Source organism: Passer domesticus, chromosome 15 (assembly GCF_036417665.1).
Source record: "Passer domesticus isolate bPasDom1 chromosome 15, bPasDom1.hap1, whole genome shotgun sequence".
NCBI classification, from domain to species: domain Eukaryota; kingdom Metazoa; phylum Chordata; class Aves; order Passeriformes; family Passeridae; genus Passer; species Passer domesticus.
In genome coordinates this window covers 4,193,066-4,212,718 of record NC_087488.1, presented here as the reverse complement: position 1 = coordinate 4,212,718, position 19,653 = coordinate 4,193,066, and the positions used below count along the sequence as shown (strand labels likewise).

Sequence of the window (19,653 nt, the reverse complement as noted above, 5' to 3'; positions counted from 1 at the left end):
AGATTATTCTGAAAGCAATGTTTAATACTGTATTCTACAATTTCATACAGGCACTGTTTACAGGTTCTTTATTGACAGTCAAAAATCATTTGCTCAACAAAATATCTCCATAATATTGCATAATCCTTAATTTAGGAATGAATGCTAACTACGAAAACAGTGAATGAACAGAGCAGACAAATATAGCAGTATTGGCTCTGACAGAAACTACCAAGCCTTTTTCCTGGATCAGTGCCATTGAACTTGGTCTAATTTCTCTCTCCTCAAACCCTAAATTACCAATTCTCTACAACATGTGGAAAAACTCCGACACCTAAGGGCCTATTTAACAAAACTTATTTAAAAGACAAAGACAGAACTCAAGAACTGGCCATCCAGAGCAGCAGTAATGCTGATTCACCAACCAAACCGCTTTTGTGAGAGATGACTGCCATTAATCATTGAACAGACATAGAAAAGATAAGTTTTTTCAAGACAACAAGACAATTACACAATGTTTTATTTTGAAACCCAGGGCTCTGGATCTGTTTGAGGTGCACAGCAGACTGTTGGTTTCGTAAGGTAACAGCATTACATCTGTAACTGTTTTCTACGTGTGTCTCTCATGCGTAAGCTGCACAAAAGAGAAAAATGCCTTAAAACACCCAAAGGACAGACTACAGGATGAGCCAGCTCCAAGGAAAGCAACTGCACCTCCCCTGGGCTTTCCCAGCAAGGCAGCACACATGGATTTAGTGTTTTAGCTCATGTGAACATGGGGCTGACTTCAAGACAGAAAAACTTTTCTCCTTTAACGGAAGTACAACTGTCCAACACAACCACCCTTCCTTCCACCTGTACACAGGGCTTCCTCCACCTTCTCTACAACTGCTCCAGCTATTGGAATACTTCAGTATGAAACAGTGCCACTTCCTTGTTTAAACCTTCTCCTAAATTCCCTACCCACATTTTTACACATATCTTCAAAACAATATGCTTTTAGACTTGGAAGTTTCTACATCAAGTCTGAGTTTCCTTGAATTTCCCCAAAAAAAACCCCAAAAAAATATTTTTAGGCCATCTTCTTCCTGCTCTGATCCTAAATGTTTGCTCACAACTAATACAGAGACTGAACTCAGAGACAATAAAATCCTTACAAAACTTATGGAACCAGCAGCCAGAAGAGCAAGATATTATGGGTGTCCTCATCAAGAAAACTGGTCAGCACACATTCATATTTTATTTGATTCTAGAAGAAAATGCAGTGGAACAATGATGAATAAATGCCCAAAGGTAAAGTTTGAATCCCAACTATCACTGCAACTCAAATCAAAGAAGTAAAAAACACACAGAAAGCAGAGAGGCACTAACTCCCTACTCAGGCCATTCCTTAAGAGCTGGACTTGATCCTGGTGGGTCCCTTCCAACCCAGAATATTCTGTGGGTGTGATTCTCTGTAACTGTGTAATTCTGTGTAGCTCTTACTCTCATTACTTTAACACTGAGGAGCCTAAAGACAGCAATTGCTTGGGATGTATTCTAGGCTTAATCATTGAAATTCATTTTTTTTAGCACTGTAACCTCTCCTTGCTGTATCCTAAACTTTCCTGGCCAGGGGTTGTGCACCGGAGGGCTGAAGCCAAGTGTGTTGCAAACAGAAAATCTGAGTATTTGTAGTGTTTGTCCCAGGCAGGTGCACCTGGCCCTGCAGCCAGCCCTGTGCTGTTTATCTTCAAGTGATTTAGTTCTGCGTGCTTGCCCTTTGACACAGGCAAGCTTTCAGCTCACCCTGCTGTAAGTGTGCTCCCTCACACTTTGCTGAAGCACAGCAATTCTTTTAATGGATCTCAGTTTGCTCACACTGATTGTGTTGTGCTGCTGCAGCCACACATTCCCAGTTTGTGGTACAGCACTTCCCACTCCTGGGAGTTACCTGAATTTTAGGGCAGAGGCAGGTCCTGAGGCATCTTCAGTGTCAATTCATATTTCCTGTCCTCCTTTCAGCTGTTAGCACAGGAACACCTTGCTGTTTGGATTTTGGAGCTGCATCCAAAGTTGCAAAATGTTCAGGAGTTTTTAACTGGCTTGGACAAAACTGCCACAGAGCTTCAGTCTCATGTAAGAGACACTTAACCAACTTCTGAAAGAGACATCCTTACAAAATACCAAACAGCTTCTTTCCCCTTGAAACCAGCCAAACCAATACCTCACAAAATACCTTGGATTTTGGAATATTCCCTAAATATTCCTCCTTCTGGATCTCTGCAAAGCATAAAATCTTGAGCAGAAGAATAGAGATGTTAAACTATGCCTACTTGGCAGAAAATAGTATTTCAGCCATTTTTGGCCCTTGATGCTGCTTGCTGGCCAGTTGTGACACCTCCTGTGAATCCACCACGACCACCCCTCCTGCTCTACAGAACTACACAAACTCCAGCATCCCAGAAGGGATTTTCCAGCTCCTTTCAGTTTGAATACCATTTTTATGGCATCAACTTGAAGGACACAAATAAAATAATCTAATTTGCAGTAAGTTGTCATTTCTGGCACAGTACATTTTAGCAAAATAATAGTTGTGAAGGGAAAGTGTAATAAATACTGAGAGCTTCATAAGCAGCTTTTAATCTTTAAAGCAGACATTCAGAATAGGTGATACAATCACAATCTACTGATAGCTTCTGCAAGAATGAACACCATAAGGGATCAAAGATGGCATTATACTCCCCAGAATGAGGACTTGCACTACAAAATAATCATGGGCACTGGAAAATTCAATTATTTAAATAAAAGAACAAAACTACTCATAAGAAAGTGCAACTAAGCAAAGAATTCAAAACAAAGTAAAAAAAGGCTTGTCATTAATGACTTGGGAGAAGATCCTCAGAGAGAGGAGCTTTCTGCTCTCAGGAAATAGTACAGCTCCAATTTTGCTCAATGGAGTCATCAGAAGTTCTGCTACAGAAGTCTGTGGTTTCACCCTATCAAGACCAGAAACAGTTAGGAGCCCTAATAAATGTTCTGTTTGCAACTCTTTTAAGCCCTGTCTGTTTTCCTTCTTCCTAATTCTTCAGTTTTGTTCACACTACTTTTACAAGGCCAGGTGAGACAAGAGGATCCCCATCTCCCACATGAGATGGGAAGAGTCAAGATCCAAGAATTAGGTAGAGGGAGTTCTGACATGCATAAAACAAACACATTTTTTCAGCTACTATATATTCTCCCAGTCTGTACTATGATGTGTTATTCTTAATTACATCAAATTTATCTTTTTCAGATGAGTACACCTTTCAGACAATAATAGGCTTAAGGCAGCCACACCTTCAATGGCTGTAAATAATATTTGTTCTTGTGGCCAGCACTTAGTAGCTCCACCCTTTATGGTATATAATGCTTCTAGGTAGATTTAAAAATGAGATCATGCCATTTCAAACTACAAGGTGAAAAACTAGCAATGGTGGATTTTTTAACTCAGCCATTGGTCTCTCCTCTATTCCCAAGCAGCTCAACCTCCCCCAGTGCCAGCAGCTCTGAACAGCTCTTTGGTCCTGAACAAAGCTTACCTGTCTGCACAAAGAGAGAGCAAGGGTGCTATTTCCATTACATTCCTCCTAAAATCTAGGAAGAAACCTGGTAAATCCAGCATATTATATAGGGCTGGCAAAGAAGCAGTAGGTCTCCCACAAAGCAATGAGGAAAAAATACTGAAAGAGACTGACTGCCCATACCAGAGTTTTCAGTGAACAAGATAAGATTCTTTGGAAAATAATAGGTAAGAGCATTGCCAAGAAGAAAAAAACTCATGGAAAAGACAGCAAAAGCAGGAAGAAAAGTAAGAGCAGAATGGGAATACAAAAAGTACACAAAGTATGGCATCAGAGATGACACAGGTACGAGCTGATCCTGCCTTGGGCAGGAACAGAGACTGACAGGAGTGCCTGAGTGCCTCCTGGCCTTGCTGTTCCGTGTTTAACTTCAAGGGGGCTTTGAGCAGGGAGCAAGGAGACACTTCAAACCCAGCCATGGCCTCAGGACATAACATTCCCCTCCTGTGCTGCAGCAGCAGCCAGAAGGGATCGTGCATGCAGTGTGCAGGCATCACTGGAACGGTTCTCAGGGCTGGGAATTGCACCTGGCATCCTGCATGGCTGTCCTGGGCTGGAAATGGAGCACATTATGCACAGGAACTCACAACCCCACTCCTTTCCTCCACACCTGACTCCTGACAGTATTTCTGTCAGGAAAGGGGAGCCTCTCATGAAAGCCAGAGCAGCATCCTCATCACGTCAAGGACACCAAGTACTTCAATTACAAGAACTATAAAAATCATCAACATACTGTGAATTTTATTCATTGCATTTGTCAGCTCTATTACTGATACTCGGCTAAGTACTAATAGAAGAAAGAAATATAGTCCTGACATTAGAAATACAGATTTCATTTCAGCAAATGCCGGATCCTTTGTCTAATGTATTTACCAGAAGAATAAACTGTAAATGAGACTTGGGAAGGCAAGCCTTCAAAACCTGCATAAGATAGCAAGTAGATCTCGACTATAATCAGAATTGCTACATAAAAACAGCTTCCTCAAAACCCAGTAATGCAAAAGGTTCCAGTAAAAGTAAATAAAAATCAAATATCTGCTCTAAATCACTACGACAATCCTGATAACTGCAGCACGTGATATCAACCACTTTCCTGAAAACTAAATGATCTATTGACGTACATATTGAAAATTTACACAGCCCCACTACTCTTCCCCACATGTAACTCCTCAAGCAGCTAGGATATTTGATTTCTAAAACTTAATTATTTGATCATGAGGGCTAGCTATGTTTTAGACTGCAATTCATCCACCATCATCAATCTCTACCACTGACTGACAAAACCTTGCTTCTACTTTTACAGCCCATGCATGCAACTGTTTTTACACTTCCGAATGACAAATGAAACACACAGTATCTTTCCTCTCGTAAGTATCATCGAGTCTAGAGAAGTGAAACAAGGTACTTGACATTCCTGGGACACCATCAGCAGCGTCTGCTGTGTTTTATGCTCCATCTCGCCTTAAATAAGCTGAATTTTATTTAAAGTGAAAAAAACAGTCAACACTAAACTTACTTCAGAATGTAACATACTATACCACATTTGCAATTCACAGAGTAGATAAACAAAAGCTGCAGATTTGGACAAGATCTTTCACACTTCGCTGATGTGAATCACTCCAGTCAAACTTCAGACCACATTCGTTTCACCATCTGCGCGAACCATGTCAAGTTGGCAGCTCCGTGTCCAACAGCCACATCACAGAATTTGGGAGCGCACGACGTGTGCCACTGTCACATCGCAAACCCATCTCCCAGGGCACAGCCCTGCCCCTGCTGAGGAGCGGCATCCGAGAGGCGCTGCCTGCACAGCTGACACGGGCACGGTGTCACTCCACCTGCACCCAACGGCTACTAAGGCAACACCGATACTTTTTTTTTCCCTGACAGAGGCATGCAGGAGAAAACGGTCTGATGAATCGCCAATAAAATCAGCAAATACCGAGGACTTACAGGCAGGTAGTTTCCCAGCAGTTAAATATCTGCACTCTTTTAACGAGCAACTCGGCAGAGCCCCGAATGCCCATGTTCCTCGCCGTTCCCTGCGTTTGGGAGCCACCTCCCGTGCCGCCGCTCTCCCCGCGGCGCTTCGCAGGCGACAGCGGAGCCGGCGCGGTGTCCCCGACCCGCGGGCATCCTTCTGCTCCAGCGCCGGAGCTCCCCAGAGCCCCCCCGGCCGCGGGCACTCCGCGGGCGCGCATCCCTCCCCTCCCTGCGCCCGGGCTGCCCCGGGAACTTTCCGGCCGCGGGTCGGAGCGCACCTGCCGGGATGCTCCGCGCTCCTGCCGGGATGCTCCGCGCACCTGCCGGGATGCTCCGCGCTCCTGCCCCGTGCCCCGCTGCCCCCCGCGGCCCGAACTCACCATAAAGAGGCGAGCGGAGGCGAAGGGTCGCGGCGCTTCTCCCGCGCAGGGCGGGCGGCCCCGGCAGGCAAGTGGCAGCGGGACGCGGCTCCCGCGGCCGCCGCAGCCCCTTCCCGCGGGCAGCGCCGCCGCCCTCGCTCACCGCCGCATGCCGCGCCCCCCGCCGCCGCCCGGCTCCCCCCGGGCTCGCCGCGCTCCGGCAGCGGGGCCCCCGCCCGGCCCGCCCGCGACCTCGGCGGGCGGCGGCGAGACCCCGGGGGCGGCCCCGCCGCGGCGGTGGGGGGAGAGCAGGGGGCGAGAGGCGGCTCCGCTCCGCTCCGCCCGGCGGGAGCCCCGCACCGGCCGGACACGGAGCTTCCCGGGGCGGAGGCGCTGCCGCTCGCCAGCCGGCGCGGAAAGTGGCTCGGCGGATTGCGGAGGTGACCTTCAAGCCCGGCGGGGCGGGCTGGGGCGGGGAGGGGGAGAGCGGCGGGGGAGCCCCGGCGCCGGGGGAGGCGGCGGGGGCGGGATGCGGAGCGGCGGGACGGCGGCGGCGCGGCCGGGGGGAGCGGGCCCGGGGGGAGCGGGCCCGGGGGGAGCGGGGCTCCCGGCTCCGGAGGCGCGGCCCCGCCCGGCACTGCCGGCCGCGCGGCGGCGCCCGGGAACCCGCGGGGCCGAGCGGGGCCCGCCCGCACCGGGCACGGAACCGGGATCGGCTCCGGGATCGGCCCCGGGCTCGGCTCCGGGATCGGCTCCGCGGGATGCCCACGGCCGGGCGCTCCGGAATCTTCCCGGTCGCAACTTTGCATTCCCCGGGCTCTTCCCCAGCCCGAGCGGGCGGCGAGCACACACCAAAGCGGCACCGGGGAAATTGCTGATTGAAGCGATGCCCTTGGCGATCCCCAGCCCGTCACTGCCTTGCTTCCTTCCTCGTGCCCAAAGGAACCCCGAATTCTAATGCTCACCTAAAGAGAAGAGCAGCACCGCAGCATTCCTAAAGGCAGGAATTACTGTTAAATGAGGCTGACAGCAGCTATTGACGAGAAAGTTTGGGGGGGAAAAAATCAACATCAAGACCCGTCAGAACACTGCCTTGTCCTTCTCAATACCTTAGGTATTAAGTCTGTAGTGATCAAACGTTTTTGCGCTGCTCGACCTTCAGCTACAATAAATTAATGGCCCTGAGACTTACTCCAACATGTAACTGGTATCAATTACAGACGGGAGTGCGAGGATCAGACAGATGTGCTGCCTCCTGTGGGGTAGGAGTAGAGACTTGTTTTAAGCATCGAGATGGAAATGCAAAGCAGTTAACAATCAGGTGATAACGAGGAGGCAAGCTTTAAATCATAGGCGTGTGGTCCCTTAAAAAAAAACAACTTGATATGAATAATCTCCCTATAAACTTTTTCATCTGTACAAAAAATAAACACAGCAAAGTCTTCATAAGTTGAACTGCAGTTCCCACATCAATCATGTACAGAAGTCTCTCAAAAGCACATATCTGTATCCCTCTGCCTCTCCTGACAGATTTGGGGCTTGGCCTATTTCTGCTGCTATTTTAAGGCCCAAGGTGTGATCCTGGATCCCCTCATACGTAACTCAGCAGAACTGCTCGGGAACGTTCCTCTACCAAGGCACACCAGTTTATGAACCTGGATCATTTCAGACAGTGACTTCAGAATTTATCATTCCTCATCAAACATGAAGCAGTGTTTAATGGCTGGAAAATTTGACTGCACCTTGTTAAAATCTGTCAGATGACTGAGAGATACAAAGTTACTCAAAGATTCATTTTCAGCATCAAAACTCAAATTATCAAGTTATCCCAACAGATTCACTCAAAATCTATGTCCCACTCTGTAGTCTGATCCCTATGAAGTTCATATAAAGATCCTTGGATGGATTTTAAATCCACCCCATGGGCTTCCTTCATTTTTCTTTTTGGCCTTCCAATTCACTCCAAAATCAACACAGAAGGCAATGGGAGGCCTATGTCCAACAAATGTAAATTGGAGGTCAAAATATTACACTGAATTTCTCTAAATCACTAAAAGCTTATTTTACAGTTTGTAACTGATTTCAAGATATTTAAAGCCATATTTACTAATCCCTCTATGATAAAGTGATACTGGTAGAAGGTTAGCGAGTAGAAATGAAACACAAGACTGCAACATTTCATCAGCTCTTCCTTAATTTGTATATTTAGGCCCTCTAATAAAATAATTTTCAACATTTTGATTAAATATGACTGACTGCATTGATAGGTTTGCCATATAGCCCAATACCTCCTGCTTTGTCAGCAGGTTTTAAAGACTGAGCTAATAAAAAAAAAAAAACTGAAAAAAGAAATGCCCATCAAAAAAAGTCCATCCTTTGATGATATATACTGATGTAGCATGAGGCAAACTTTCTTCCTGGTGAAACTGTTGCCATGAGGTTATTTAGGCTAAACGCTGGCTCACAGAGAGGTGACCACTGAGTGACTCAGAGGACACAGATTCTGCTGCCCATACACTCAATGACCATGAAACCCCAGGGTTATTAAACACAGCAACAAAGGAAATGCCATCCAGTGTTATCTTCCCACATGAAGCAGCCCAGAATTCCTCTTTGTTCTCCAAATATGTGACTTTCAGGGCAGCACCAATGCCTGGTATCTCAATTTCTTTCCAAACCTGACCTGTTGTCTTTCTTTATCCACTCACCTGTCTGTACAAAGCTGGCAGTCTCCAGAATAAAGAATTTAAAACTATTAAAATTATTTGAAATTATTTAAAACTTATTTTAACTTATTATTATTTTAAACTTATTATTTTAAATTATCTTAAACTATTAAAATATTTAAAACTATTTTAATGCAAAATAATTTAAAATATTTTAAAATAATAAGCAGCCAGAGCTCACAGAAATAAGCTAAACCAAAATCCTTCATGACAGAACAAAAATCTCATGAACTAGACATAATAAAAGTTTTCTTTAGGCTCTTGAGCATTCCTGTTGAGTAGTGAATACTCACTGGAGTGTTGAGAACTACTCACAGGATTAAAACTAAATCAGGTGCAGGTGTTGGTTACTTTGATGTGTGCTTGATTAGAGAATCAGGTGTGTGCTAAGTGACTGCATGAGAGCTTGTCTTTTGGAGTCTCAACACCTCCATACTCTCCTTTTGTACCAGCCCTGTCAAAAAGGTTCCCTTGGCTTGTTTTTCACATCTGCCTTCCCTTTGTTCCCCTCACATGAAAGAACCCTGAACTGCAAGTCAGATCTTTCTTAAAAGAGCTCCTTCACTCTCCAAACTTTGCTGTCTGTGTGATACAGAGGCTCCCAGCTGGGGTTAAAGTTCTGCTGGAAGAAATAACTTTGGATGAGAAGAAAGGAGCAGAGAGAGCAGCCAGCATCAGGCTCACGTGGCAGAGCAGGGACCAGCACCCAAATATTTTCCTGTTTTCTGTTCCAGAGCTCCAGCATTACAGTATTTCCTTTCCTAAACACTGTGAATTCAAATGTTCCTCTGCATCTTTCCCACAGGAACCACCTTCAGAAAGGTGTCTTGATATTTATTCACGTTTGGAATAAACAGAGCATTTAAAGCATTTGATAAAAATCATTTTGGGGATCCCACCCCAAAGTTATAATTGTGTGAAGCCACAATTCTCAGTAATTTCTGTAGGAAATACAAAGAAAACATACAAGTATAATTGTGAAGTCATGCACTTCAAAAGTTGCTTCAGAAGGAGACATTTTCCAATTTAATGTAAATTATCCATGGCAAGAGAAAAACATCAAGGGCAAGTAGCAAATGGCTCCATTGAAACATAATGTTTTGATGACATTCCCAGTCAGGGATTAATTCTTAAAATATATTTTTTTAATTTCTCTTCTGAATAAAATCCTATTCCATGTTTTCTTAAATTTGGAAACATTTTTTCCCTTTATAGTGAAATATTTACTGTGTTATTTCAAAATTTGGGAACCGGTGTGAGGTTGTTCTAACCAAGAGATTTCAAGAACACAGGCCTGTAGTATGTGAGAGAAGAATTGGAGGTGAAAGAGGATTTACTGGAGAAAATAATTGTTCTGAACAGCAGACTAAGTCAGTGCTGTAGATGCTGTATCAAAAGAAAAAAATCAAGAGAAAAGAGGTAAAAAAATTACCTAAAGTCTTAAAATATAAAACTTCTGTGGGAAGATATAAATAGATATCTTCTCTAAGGAAGATATAAATAGTACATATATATTTAATGCTTTGAAAATTCATATTGTATTTGCAGCAAAGAGTATCTCCAGCACATCCACTGTGATTTATCCTGCTGGGGGAGGCTGCTCAGGCCATTACCAGTGGGAAGGGAACACAGAAACCCTTGGCAGTAAATTTGTGAGCTTCAGAGAAAGTATTTGTGGTGGTGGCAGCGGATGTGTCACAAATTTCAGTGCCACAAACACTTGATGAATCGTCTTCAGAAATAATCTGCATTGCTACAAAGCCTGGTAATAATAATGCCTTGACAGCCAACCCTTTGGACACTGGCAGGAAGAGCAGCCTTAAATGATCTGGGGAAAGATGCTCTCTGGATTCTTGAAATTTGTGACAAAAAGGACACACAAACATAAGGTAAGGAAATGAACAAATCACCTTAAACACAATGAACATGAAAGAAAAAAAAGAAAAATATGTACCAGTCTGTACATGTGCTGTGCTGATGGTGTGGGGGTTCAGTTTAACTTCAGATTTCTTAAATTCTTTTTAACTCTTGGCAATTTATAGTGTCTTGAGCACAGTTTTTATGGAGTGGATAAGGACATTGTGTGTGTATGTGTGGGGTTGGATTAAAGGATCTGGTTATATTGAATTTGTCATTTACTTGGGCTTTGCGTATCAAATACTGGCATCTGAATAGTTCAATGCTTTAGTCTCCATGACAGAACAAAGAGTTGCTACCTCCTTCTACTCAGGAGAATAATTCTGGGCTATTTGGCCCGTATTTTAAGTTATTATTACATTTAGGTTTCAGATTTCAGCCATACATAATAAAATGAACTACATTGTCACAGAGACTTAAAATACTTAATTAGAAATTCATAGCTATTTAGTAGAATCTTTGAGTAGAAAGATAATACTTCTATTTTTAATGTTCTAATAGCAATATCTTCATGTGCTTGTATCTACATATCTATAAATTCAAGAGTTTCCCACTTATTTGTCTGTGACAAAATGTTAATCTCTTTCCTTTCTCCAGGGAGCTGTAATTTTCCTCTCCCCTGACTTTGACTTATAGCATATGTACAATTTCTCTCAAAGAAACATCCTGAAGAAGCAACTGCATGCCCTGCTCCCTGGCATCTCCTGATTTTTATCCATCTCCTTTATTTCCAGGTTATTTTGGGAGTGCTTTGGGATTGAAGGCTGTTCAGATAGGGCTGATGGCTCATTGCTTTCTCTGTGGTGAAAAGGTCAGGCTGCTCTAGGTGACCTTTCTGTGGGAAAGCTGCAGGTCTGTGAGTGCCTTTTTGCTGTCCCGTGGGGAGGGATTGCTCCACAGAGCAGCATCATCAGGTGCTGTGCTTCCCTTGCTGTGGGAATTGGGAAAGCAGAAACTTCCACAGACACTGAAGGGTTTGAGCTGCAGCCTTGGGAGAAGCTTGGATTGGTGTTAAAATAAAATACACAGGCATTAAGCAGAAAAATCATAAACTTATGTTTCTATAAGAAAGTTGTAAGTAAGAACATGCCTTAGGCAAGTGAGAAACTGCATTGATAAAATGGTGAGGGGTTTCTAGTGTAGGGGTGTGGTTGTGCAGAGTAAGCCAAGGGTTTAGAAGTTAGAATAGAAGCATTTGTGTGAGACAGAAGCCATTGGATGAGAGTATCCACAGTGCAGCAAAATTAAGTAAAGGTGATAGGTCAGAAAAGCAAAATAAACCTTGTGGCAACTGTCCATTGGGTTAGAAAGTTCTGTATTGTTTTGTAACAAAGAACTTGTGATCACTTTGAGTTATGGCTGACTGCTTCTCTCACAGATCTCACAGCCTCTGAGACTGATGTTTGTCTGAGCAATAAATCCTTCTTAGCCCAAAATTAGTCCCATCTCTTCATTAACAGCGGTGACAATAACACCTTGCTGTTTTCACTTCCATTTACATTTAGGCAGAGCTCTGCAAGTGTTCAAAGGAGTTGTTGGAAGCAATGACATCAGGCTGCTCTCCTTTGTGGCTGGGACAGCTGCTACTGAAATAACCAGGGCAGGATTCTGGAAAATTTTCACCCAGTGCCATCTCCAGCTGCCTCCTGAGGATGCCACCAGCCCCTTCCCCCATTACTTCAGCTCTCCACCAGTTTCCTTCCCTGTGCAGCACAACAATCCTGGGTTAATTTTTCATGGAGAATCATTTATACAGATTTGAAAGCACTTTTCCCATACCTGCAGACTTTGCAGTTTACTCTTTCTAGAGCTGTCTCATTACACTGGCACCTGTGACACCCTCAGAATGTGCCAATATTTGCACCACATCCTCAGACTTTTCACCCTAAATTTGAGGAATTCATTGACTGACATCTGAATTTGCATTATACAAAATTTAAAATTCTTTTTTGCAGTGTTAATTGAAATACTGGAAGACAGAATTTGGAAAAACGTTTTTTGAAGCTATTTGATTCTCAATCCTATGGACCAAGTTTCTAGCAAGTCTTTGTAGTTCATTAGCTACTGGATTTTGGAATTTTCATCTGCCCCTCAGCCTAACAGCATTTGTAATTAGTCCAGAACTGAAGATCCCAAATCCTGGAGTGTGGACTAACAGAATTGAGAACCACTTGCCTAACATCACACATGATTCTATGTTTGCAGCAGAAAAAGGATTTTAAACAGGGTTACCAACAACACATATCAGGGAAGCTACTGGTTAGCAAAGAAAAAGAAAAATAAATTCCCTGAAAATAATGAAATGTTTTCCCAACCTTTTATTTGTGAATCCATATTGCTGTAGATAAAGAATCAAGCTGGCAAGTGGCCCATCAGAAATAAGAGAGAGGAAAAAAACCTGCAGAGGTGTATTTACTCACTTTTAAGGGTAGAAACTCCCAGAAAATCCAAGAGCTGCAAAAATCAGATCTGCCAAAATCTCTGACTTTTGGAGTTAAACTACAGTTACAGAAATAGGTAATTTATTTCTAGTATTTTTATCACTAATGTATTCACATCTCTGCTCTCTTATGTGGAATATATATTAGATTCATAAAAATGAATTGAAATTTACTATTTCCTGGATTATCTTATTCCAGTTAAACCCTTGATTCATAAGGCAATTGCTGAAGATAAATAGAACTTCATGAATTGTTCATAAACTGCACAAATTCACAAGTTAGAGATGAAAAATGTAAGCCACACAACCCTTCATCTGCAGGCCACAAATTCGAGCCCAGGTTTGAGATCAGCAGCGACCAAGATCCATTTTCATCTTATCACCTGAAGGCTTTCTGGTAGCATTTGTGAACTCAGTTTGTTCCCTCAGCTCCATCTCTGCAGGGTAAGTGGCCACATAAATAATTCACTGGAACTTGTCAGAAACAAGAAGTTGTGAAATGTAAAGTCCCCTCCATCCATCCAGCTGTATAAGCAGCACACAGGAGCTAATTTTCTAACCTTTCACTAAGCTGTGCATGGAACTAGACACAGAGGAGTTCTTGCACATTTTTAATAAACCAAAGCTCCTCAAATATCAATTCTTTCTAATAATACACTCCCTAGAAATACCACTTTTGAGGTTTTTCTGTTCTTTATTGCAGAAAAACTTCTCACAGGGACCTTTGGCTACACAACTGTTACAAAAAATAGCTTCACCTGAACTGAATAACTTTGGTGTTCTGTTGTTCAGGGGGCGTACATCAGAGTCAGACTCACCTGAAGTAAAGCACAAAGGGGGCAGAGGGGGCATGGCACTGCTTATTTTGGGGTTTTCATGGTTTTTTGCAGTGTGGGTTAGATTATAATGGATTTTTAAAATCATTTATTAATTTATATGAGAGAGAAAACATGAGGACCAACCCCACCTTTGTCTTGGCAGCACTGGGGCCATGACTGCTAGGAGAACATGGAATAACAGAATCGTGGAGTGGTTTGGGTTGGAAGGGACCTTAAAACCATCACATCCCATGGGCAGGGACACCCTCCATAGACCAGGTTGCTCAGAGCCCATCCAACCTGGCCTTGGAACACTGGAAAAACATGAAAGAGCCACTTGATCTGCATTTTGGATGAGCACTTTGGGTCTGATGGCTTTCAGCCCGTGATGTGGTGAACACCAACTCCTCTGCAGTGATGGCTGAGACAAAGGGAGGCTGGAGGCCACAAATGCTTCACTGGAGTCTGTACTAAAAAATAATCTACATGGATAGTCACTGGGTTTATTTCTGCAACTACAGCTACAAAATTAGAGTTTTAAATAAAGCAGATTTTTACAAGGTTTAATGGAAATTTAAATATTTTGCCCTTGTGTAATGTGTTAGAAGAACTTTTCTAAGGAAGTGACTGAAAGTAGGCATTTATTATTTGCTTGTCCTACCCTCACCCTGAGACGTTAATCAAGCAGAGGTAGGATTTGTACTTATGGACCAGCTTGCACCTGCACAGAAAACCACGTCCTGTGCCCTCCATTTATCCCCATTCACTGCACTAATTCATGGGCTGAGAAATTATAAATTACAACAGAACTTTCTCCTCTACTGCTGTGAAAATTCAGCCTCCAGGTAGCCACTGGTAACCCCCAGGCTGTCCAGATGCAAACAAGTGTGGAAGTAATCTGAGAATCATCCCTGTGCCTAAGGTTTTAATTTTAAAAAAAAAAAAAACAACAAAAAAACAAAGAAACAACAAAGAGCACTCCTTAAGACACTTGTGCCTACAAAACCAGGCAGCACACCAACATACAATAGGAGAAAAAGTTACACAGCCCTGGCTATTCCAGCTGTAGCTGCCCTACTAAAGGCACTGCTTTTTTGGGAAGAATCGTGTTGAAATGATGAGCCAAAAGTGACAATAGTCATCCTGCAGCAACATCACCCCCTCAGTGCTTTGAGACATGCAAAAGGGCTCCTAACATGTATTTACAGCCAGCCAAAGGCTACAGGAGATATCACATCAATACACAGATCAAGCTGATGCTTAAGATGACTTTCCAAACCACCTTTGCCAACTGCTTTTCTGCAAATAAGGGCCATATGTTAATTGCTTTAAATATTGTAAGGGATTAAGCAATTAGGGGGTTTTATAGAATAGAGTCAATAAAAAATACTCTCTTTTCAAGTCTACTACATGAACTTAATTATGAGATAAAGTGTTAATGATGCTGTAGTAATTTTACCCTGTGAACGAGGCAGTTGTACAGGCTGGCTGGGCCTGTGATAACAGGAATTTCAGTGGGAGTTCAACTGGGCCCCTGCTGCTGCAGAAAACCCCTCAGGTTACAAGTCATTCCTTGAGGAAATGAGTTTTTCAAGCTGGCATAGCAGTAAGAGCCAAAGGGCTTGATCCTTTTCAGAATGAGAGGTAGGACCCTAAACCACTTCAGAATTCCACAGGCTTTATACAAAAACTCACTTGATTAATCTCTAGCAGACTCTGGAAGGTTGTGACTAACTGTGAGGGGCCACTACTAATTTTGGTTATTAACCTCATTTGATAGAAAGATAATCTGTTTCTCCATTAACGTTAATCCCTTTAAAATATTTCTAGTGCTTCTCCCATTAATCCATGCCCTTTATTTGATTGCAGGGGGACTAATTGCAGAGTAAGATAATGGTTTGGATGAGTATGCCTGGCAAAGAAAACCCAACAACTTATCTTTAAAAAGATTTTTATGAGAGGAGCACTTCAAAACTTTTATGTTTCCTAGGCCTGGAAAGGGGTGGGCTATGTAGTAAAATCTCCAGAAGCATATAAAACTAGGGTTTGTGGTGTATTCTTACACCAAACACAGTTAAAATCCTTCAGCACTATTAAATAAAACCACAACTGGATGGGTAGAGGACATTTCCATTGTGGCTGCTGAGAAGTAGGTGTCAGTAACACAATTTGTTCAGTACTCAATGGAATGGTAACGGGAAATCTGCATTTCCTGGGATTTGGTCAGTATGGGGACAGGGTGGTGTAAATATTTAGCTCAGTTAATAAAACAGATGTAACACTCTGGACCTGGTGCCAACAGCACAAAGACCTTGTGCAAGGGCCATTGGTTTCAGCAGCATTTTGGGAGCTGGTGTCAGCTTCATTTTAAACCTCGCAACAGAACCATTGATTTCATTAGGCAGGGAACCATGAAAAACACACAGAAATTGATTTGGGATGTAGAAAACACAAATTTGAGAAATTGACTTTGGGATGTAGAAAATACAAATTTTTGGTGGGATTCCCCCCTGAATTTCTCATTCAAGCTCTCTTTAACCCTGCCATGGCAGTAGCTATGTTTATCATGTTTATCCCATATTAACACAAAAACCTGGAAGACTTCCTGTACCTATGAACTGCTTCCTCAGCATGCAGGAGATCATGTCAGAAATTTCATGAGGGAATTCTCAGCCTCACAGCAGAGCTGGGAAGGTCAGGACCAAAGCCTGATCTCCCAGTGCTCCATGCCTGATGTGGTTCTTTCCCACAGGGATTGCACAGAGCACACAAAACACAAGGCAGAGGATACATATTTTATATAAGCTGCTTCAAAGCCTTGATTTGGTATTAATGGCTGAGTAAAGTGAATGGGGAAGAGCAAACAGACCCCAAAATCTTTCCTAATGACCTCTCCTGGCAGATGCCACCCCAGCTCCCAGAACCACATAAAGCAAATCCAGCACAGCAGTGAATCCTGGTAGGAAAGAGTTTGTGGGCTGATAACATTTTTGATGTCAATTGTGCAAACCAGCTCAGGTGAAGTCCTTCATTAAAAATTGCATTATGTGCAGCATCCCCCAGGTTCATCACCAGAGTTGCACATTTGCTGTCCCTCACTGAATGAGCAGCCCCCCTTTGCATTCCCTGCATTTATCTGTGTCCCACAGCTGTCACTAACTCTGACCCTTCTCCTTCTTTCTGAGCTGACCATGGTTCCCAAAGTGTTTTGGAGAATATTGTGTCCTGATTCTGTTCTCAGGATACTAAATCTGTGTTTAGAAGAGACATTTGCCCACACATCAACAAAGTAAAATGAATTCCACAACAATCAGCCTCTGCCCATTAGATTTAAGAATCTATACAGATTCTGCAGTGAGGCATAATTCTTCCACAACATTGAAAAAATCCCTCCCCCCCTTACCCTTTTCTTGAGCTTCTAATGCCTTAAATATAAAATTCTTGAGCTCAACCTCTTTCTTTATCTATACCTTTCCTCATTCCTCAATTTCATAGCAGCAGCTTTATTCCCTTGTATTTTACTGTACTTTACATCCTTCTTTTCACCAAGCCTCCTCTTGTGAATTCTGTGCCAGGAGTGAAAGCTCCACCCTTTTCAGCACCCCTGAAAGTCCAGGAAGTTTTGAAGAGGCCTCATGATTTATGTATTTTCATGGAGCATTCTTCACCTCCTGCAAAGTGTCAGAATATAATGAGGTGATGAAAAGTTTGAGAAAGGGGATGTGAAAGGCCATGTGTCAGACATCATACCCCAGAAATTCACCCACAAATCCCCTTTGGGTTCCCTTTTTCCAAACTAGTCCAAGGTTTTCAACTAAAGCATCACAGCTGGAGAAGGCTGGACTTTACCTGAGAAACTTTGATGTGAATAATGTGTTTAAATTGCTTTTGTTATCTTTAGTGGATATTGTTAATTTCTACCATGGAAAATATTGAAATCTCACAAGCCTCACAATTTCCATAATACTTTTTTAATAAGCTTTTCCAAACAAAGCTCAAAAGTCCCATGAACCATCTAAAGTGAATTATTTGGCCTAATAAGGTCCTCACAGACCTTTGTGGAGGAAAAGGAGCTCAAGGAACCCACAGAACTTTTCCATAATACTCAGCAGGGCCTCACCCAGGTAAATTCAAGCTGGTGGTGAAATTAGCAGCTTGTTAATTTAAATTTAATTCAATTAAATTGACAGCTCTGAGCAGGCTCAGCTCTGAGCTGTGGTGGGGCTGGATGGAGCCAGGTCTGGGGTTATTTCATAGCCTTTCTACAGCAGCAGATTGAAAACCACCTTCAGTGGGTCAAATGAACAAACAACAAAACCCCTTCAGAGGTTCAGCAATGCACAAGAGGAATTTGCTGTCCTAAATCAAAAGTGCTGTTATATGGAAAATTGAATTTTTGCATTTTTTGGCAGTTTTTTAGAAAGCAGTTGACTACTCATTTGGAAACTGGCAGCAAACTTAGGAAACATTGAGGTATTAAAAATTACTATTAAACAGTTTCAAATATTGATCATTACCTGGAAATCAGATTAAAAATACCCAATTATAACTGAAACTCATTCCTAATGTATTTTTATTCACCATCATCTTTGCTTCATAAAAATCTGATTCCAATCTGAGAAGATTCTGCCTTGTTGTACCTGCCAGGGCAGACCCAATTTCTTGCAGCTATGACTGTGCCCTCACAGCCAGTTTATAACTTCACACTGTCAGAGAATTCCTATCATATTTATACAGCTGCAGAAAAATCAGCCCAGAACACTTCTGAAAAACCTTCACGCTGTAAACTTTCTAAAATAATGAAAAAATGACCACATTATCACATTATTAAAATATATATACTTGCATCTGCTCACTAATAGTTTACAATTCTGCTAAGGTTTGCATTCATGAGCAAAACTGCTATAAATTTCAAAGGAATTTACAATTCTTTTACCACAGCCTGTTAATAATAGAAAGACTATTCTTTGAAAGTAATAGAGCAGAAAAATAAGGCTAGATCTTGTCTCAGGTCATATAAACCATCATTTAAAGACTATCAGTGTGTTGTGGTTGTTAGAGGCACTGACACAAAACTAATTTATGGTGACCAGGCAGAAGGCATCCAGCTGGAGAAACCCTCCCCAATAATCAATGACAAAAGAGTCACCTCGGCTGGGTGTGCCCTGCAAACCCAGGCAGGAGCAGCACTCGCTGCTTCCCCCCTCATTCCCTGCCAAGGGAGAGCTTGGAGCAGCTAATTAAGCCTGAAATTATGTAGCATCATGGGATATTTGCCCGTGCTGCAACGCTTCTGATCCAAAGGTAATGGATGCGTTTGAGGGAAGCTGTTTACCAAAAATGAAAGCAGAGCCCACAGGCTCTGGTGCTCAGCTCAGGAAAAGCAGGCTTGCACCAGGAAAAACATGAAAACCTGGCCTGTAACAGAGACACAGACATTTCAGCCTCTGTTTCAGGGATTCAGGCAATTGCTAAATTGTGCTGCACAGAGAGTTCTTGCAGCATGGTTCCAGCCTATCTTTACATTGCTCCACCTTCATGCCATGATCCCACGAGGAGGTTTCTGAAATATAACTCAGATAAACACTAGAATAGGAAAACTCCCAGGAAAATGAGCCAAGAGAGAATCATGGAGTGCTTTGGGCAGGAAAGGACCATAAAGCTCATCTCCTTCCACCCCTTTCCATGAGCAGGGACACCTTCTTCTGCCCCAGGGTGCTCCAAACCCCATCCAGCCTGGCCTTGGACACTGCCAGGGATCCAGGGGCAGCCCCGGCTCCTCTGGGCACCCTGTGCCAGGGCTGCCCACCCTGCCAGGGAAGGCAAAGC

General features: G+C 43.1%; 1 protein-coding gene across 17 annotated transcripts in view; it reads right to left on the bottom strand.

Moving 5' to 3' along the window:
• Nucleotides 1–19,653, bottom strand: part of RBFOX1 (RNA binding fox-1 homolog 1) — a 1,139,646-nt gene that overhangs the window by 781,400 nt on the left and 338,593 nt on the right. For 4 of the 17 annotated variants that reach the window (XM_064390372.1, XM_064390378.1, XM_064390376.1 and 1 more), the window contains exon 1: nucleotides 5,945–6,081. The exons of the other annotated variants lie outside the window; for them this stretch is intronic. In XM_064390372.1, coding sequence (XP_064246442.1) covers nucleotides 5,945–5,947 — 3 coding nt within the window. In that variant the 5' untranslated portion in view covers nucleotides 5,948–6,081. Of the gene's footprint in view, nucleotides 1–5,944; nucleotides 6,082–19,653 lie in introns of those variants that run through there. 17 annotated transcript variants of the gene reach the window in all.